This window comes from Canis aureus, chromosome 23 (assembly GCF_053574225.1).
Source record: "Canis aureus isolate CA01 chromosome 23, VMU_Caureus_v.1.0, whole genome shotgun sequence".
Taxonomy (NCBI): domain Eukaryota; kingdom Metazoa; phylum Chordata; class Mammalia; order Carnivora; family Canidae; genus Canis; species Canis aureus.
This window is the reverse complement of record NC_135633.1, coordinates 24,186,380-24,191,486: the sequence shown is the minus strand read 5'-3', so window position 1 is coordinate 24,191,486 and position 5,107 is coordinate 24,186,380. Positions and strand designations below refer to the sequence as shown.

At 47.0% G+C, this 5,107-nt stretch overlaps 1 protein-coding gene across 1 annotated transcript; it reads left to right on the top strand.

Annotated features, from left to right (window-relative positions):
• The first annotated feature begins 2,752 nt into the window (after window positions 1-2,752).
• On the top strand, window positions 2,753-4,357 carry LOC144295170 (ubiquitin carboxyl-terminal hydrolase 17-like protein 6). Its single transcript, XM_077867620.1, has one exon. It carries the CDS (start codon window positions 2,753-2,755, stop codon window positions 4,355-4,357), a length of 1,605 nt encoding a protein of 534 aa, XP_077723746.1.
• Window positions 4,358-5,107: the final 750 nt, after the last annotated feature.

Below are 5,107 nucleotides of genomic sequence, written 5' to 3'. Positions count from 1 at the left end.
CCAGAAAGTAGGGAACATTTCTATTACTGCACGCATCCCTTGAGTGCCCAAGAAGCCGCATTTTCGTCAGAAGCCGTGAGATAGCAATAGGGAAGTGTTCATGGGATGAGACCGGGACCCAAGGCTCAAGGGACCAGACTCTGACCTGGGTCACATAATGATTGCATGAATGGGAGTTACTTAGGCCTTGGGGGCAGGAGAAGGATCCCACACCATGGCTTCTCTACTGACCTCTGACTGTTAAAAGCCCAGTGAGCTCATCCAGGAGCTCCTCTACCCTCCACCTACAGGCATCTGCACAGAGAGAGGGAACACCCTTAAACATGTGCTCTGGAGCGAAGAAAGAGCAGTCAGTTGTTTTTCCTAAAAAAAGAAATTCTCTCAACACGACAATGGATGTGCTTTGGTTTGGTTTGGTTTGGTTTGATTTGGTTTTGTTTCATTTAGTTTCATTTGGTTTGGTTTCACATGGTGTTGTATTGTTTTGTTTCCATGAGCCCACATCAGAGATATGCCTGAGGATGAGAGACAGAGAGAGAAAGAGAGAGAGAGTCAGAAGGAAGCAACCAGTCCTGGGTCTCGTGTTATTGGACCATTATGTGCCCACTTGTCAAACATTGCCTCCTTGGGAAATCATCTGGAGGGTGAAAAATCTCCATGCCCAGGCCTCAGGAAGGAGGCAGCATGAACCAACATTGAAGTGGGTTTTGGGATATGTATAGAGGACAACCGTCAACTCGTCCCATTACAGACCAACGTGCAACCGAGGCCCCGTGTGGTGCTAATGGCACCCACCCTGGATGCTCAGGGATCAATGTTCCCTATGCAGTACTTCACGCAGAACCCTGGGTGTGCAGGAGATCCTCAATGTCTACGTATTCCCTGAACCGATCAAGCTGCTGTCTCCCCTCAGGTAACTAAGGCTGGAGGAATTAATGGAATTAATATAATTATAGAGAGGTTCAGAAATGCCGAGAAAAAACCCCCACAAAACAAGATCAAAAGCAAGACATGCACGCTATTCATCTGTGCTAATATTTTATTAAGGGACATAAAACACTACACACAATTCTAAATTAACACTAAAGAATAAACAAGCTGCATGGGTTAAATATTGACAATCACAGTTCCCGCAAAGCTACCAGCATTGACACAAGAAAAACCCATCTCAGGAGAAAACAATGTCCATTTGCAGAGCCTACAGCGGGTGGGCTCTATGTGTGTGTGCCTGTGTGTGTGTCTCTGAATGGAGATGTAAGTCCATGCGGATTTGGTGGATACCAAAATTTCTGCAAGTGAAATCATAGTGGTACATTTTAGCGTGGGAATTAACCTCAGGACTCCTGTTTCCTGACTATTGGTATTTTACCAACACTACTGCTCGATTTAGAGCTAATGGCAATGAAAATGGGGTCAAAGTTTGAGGATATTCATGATGTAACATTCATTTTGTCAATTAAAACTTCCAGTTAAAAACGGAGATATCATAAAGAGCATCCTACACAAAATTTTTTTGGACTCCGTGATTACAGAATAAATATGCTAAAACATGGTGGTGTCAAAGATGACACTTTTATTCTCTTAGTGTCCAGTGATGACAAGTGAACGTCAAGAATTCAGCAGGGCCCCAGTGTTTCTGAAGCCCAGTCACTGACCAAGGCCTGGCAAAATGCTCCTGTTGTTCTTGGCCTCTGTTTAGTAACGAAGACAAATGGACTTAGGTTTCCACCTTTCCTAAGACTTACCCAAATACATAAACTGGAAAAGGTCATGGTCACAAGAAGGAATTAATTGTCTTGTCGACTCAAAATTTCCGCAGACACTACTAATTCTGTAAGCAGAATAAACCATAATGGCATTTCCAAACCACGAGCCACCGCAGTGCCTTCCTCCCTGCATCTACAACTGCCAAAACCATAATGTGTAAAAAATGTGCAAGCCTACAACATACTCCAATTAAATCGAAAGTATATAATGGATATTGGTGTAGAATTACCTGAGGAACAGTTAAAATTAGGCATATGAAAACTGGATTTAAGATATAGACTTGCAGGAAAAGGAGTTTTAAAGGAATCTTTCCCAAAGCATAAAACCAGCCAGAGAATTTCTCTTGTTGTAGACCCGAGACACACCTAAGCAGAAAATGATATTCATCTAAACCTTCATAATCTTTGTATATTGGAATCATAGTAGAGAGAGATGAAAGTGTAGAAGCAAAGCAATGGATGCCACGTTCCCAAATAATTGGTTACAGCTACAAACACTCTGGCTGGTGAGGAGAACGTGTTCCTATGTGATATCTCAGCTCCTTTGGGAAAGTGATCTTCCCTGTCCTACAGGACTGACATCTGACACTCCTTGGCTCCCTTGCGGTTAGTCAAAGGAAAAGGACTTTCAAAAAGATTTCCTTTGAACATAGAAACTCTGAACAAATTCTGTTCAGAAAGGTGCAGGGACACTTAAAGAGGTTGAGAAGAATCTGAATGTGTTGGCTGTTTTCAGAGGCAAGATTAGGAGGTGGGCTGACCTGAATGTTCTCTATGAGAAAGGGACCACACCCAAATCCTGTAATCCAATCAAGCGATTCCAGTGGATTAGAGGATTTTGTACCTTATCCCAGGGCCCAAAAGCCATAAAAGGTGGAGGTGAGGGTCACTATCTGCCATTTGGAAACTGGCTCAGTGAGAGAAGCATCCCTTTGTGACCTGAAGCTCCTGGTTGAATTTATCTTGTGGACACTGTTTCTGCCGACATGGAGGCTGCCTACCTCCACCGCTCAGAGGAGTCTCAGTTCAACGACTCTCCCAAACCCCAATCATGCTGGTCAAAGAGAGGTGGTGCTGAAGTCCACGGAGGACCCTCTCTGCCTGAGAAGACATCCCCTGCATCAAAGACACTCTCCTCCCTGACTGATCCTTTGGCTCCCTCATCAGCAGGGCGGCCTCCCACCAAGACGCCTCTGAGTTGGGAGGATCTTTCCCAGGTGGGAGCTGGGCTTCAGAACATGGGGAACACTTGCTACGTGAATGCAACCCTACAGTGTCTGACCTACACAGAGCCCCTTGCCAGCTACGTGCTGTCCCAGAAGCACGGGACAGCCTGTAGGAAGCAGACATCCTGCACGCTGTGTACTCTGCAGGCTCACATGACCCGGGTTCTCTGCCATCCTGGACGTGTGCTCCGACCCCTTCCACTCCTGCTCGCCGCCTTCCACACACACAAGCAAGAAGATGCCCACGAGTATCTCATGTTCATTCTGGATGCAATGCAGCAAGCATGCTTGCCTGAAGACAAGCCCTCAGACTCTCAGCATGCTCAGGACAGCACCCTCATCCAGCATATCTTTGGGGGGTACTGGAGGTCACAAATCCAGTGTCTCCACTGCCAAGGCATTTCCAGCACTCTGGAACCTTACCTGGACATCAGCCTGGACATCGGGGCTGCTCAGAGTGTCAGCCAAGCTTTGGAGCAGTTGGTGAAGCCCGAAATGCTTGAAGGTGAAAATGCCTACCATTGTAGTAAGTGTCTAGAGAAAGTGCCTGCGTCCAAGGTGTTGAGTTTGCACAGTTGTGCAAAAGTCCTCATCCTGGTCTTGAAACGATTCTCAGACTTCACAGGCAACAAAATGACTAAGGAGATGCAATATCCTGAGTGCCTTGACATGCAACACTCCCTGTCTGAGCAGAGGGCAGGACCCTTGGTTTATGTGCTCTATGCCGTGCTGGTGCATGCTGGGTGGAGTTGCCACAGTGGACGTTATTTCTGTTTCGTAAAGGCAGGAAATGGCCAGTGGCATAAAATGGATGATGCTAAGGTCAGCGCCTGCGTTGTGACTTGTGCCCTGCGCCAACTTGCCTATGTCCTCTTTTATATGCAGAAGACCGATATGGAAAGAGACCTTGTGAGTGGGTCAGTCGAGGGAGGAATCGCATCTCCCGAGGCAGACCCCGCAGAGGTGGGTGAGGCCTCAGGAGAGAGCACAAGGGATCCCACTGTGAACCTTGCTGAGTCGGAGGAGCACGGGGAAGAGACCTCAAGGCAACAAACCACATTAGACCAGGGGAGATGCCTCCAAGAATGCAACCGACCTAAGCCTGAACTTCATGTCAGGAGAAGAGAAATTGCTCTTCCTGAGAATGCAGTCATCCTTCAGCACTCCAAATACAGACATGAGATGCCCAAGAATCATCCTCAGCAAACCATGGACCTGCTCCACACTGCAGCTGGGATGATCCCACCTCAGGTGGCCGGGGATGTGGCCAAAGTCCCGCATGTGCCAGGGAGAGCCAGACCAACCAAGAGGACGAGCAAGAAGGGACAGAGGTCTGGGGAAGCAGTGCAGGGATGTGTCTACTAACTTTATTGCACATGGGCACGCACGCACGTGCGCACACACACGCACACACACACACGGCGTCACTCACTCACCAAACCCGAACACAGTCCCACACTGGAAATATTTGGTGTTGTGTGAAATGTGTGTTCTGTATGTATGGAACAACCATCTATCTGGGTGTGTTCATGGGCTATGGCCTTCGACTGAAACTAGAGGACACTGACATTTAAAGCGGGTTCATTGTCATGATCTTATATTGGAATAGTGTGGATTCATATGGGGTCTATCCAGGAACCGGCCTCTCCTTCAGCCTTGGGGAGAGTAGGGGCAACTTGCAGGTGAGAGGCAGTGAGCAGTCAGGATTGAGAGTGGATATGATGCTGAGGACCTGGATTTGAAGTATATTCGACCCTCTCGTCATGCTCCGCACTTCCCATTGCTTATCTTCTATTTATATATGAATGGATAAAGAAGATGTGGTTTATGTATACAATGGAATATTACTCAGCTATTAGAAATGACAAATACCCACCATTTGCTTCAACGTGGATGGAACTGGAGGGTATTATGCTGAGTGAAGTAAGTCAGTCGGAGAAGGACAAACATTATATGTTCTCATTCATTTGGGGAATATAAATAATAGTGAAAGGGAAAATAAGGGAAGGGAGAAGAAATGTGTGGGAAATATCAGAAAGGGAGACAGAACATAAAGACTGCTAACTCTGGGAAACGAACTAGGGGTGGTAGAAGGGGAGGAGGGCGGGGGGTGGG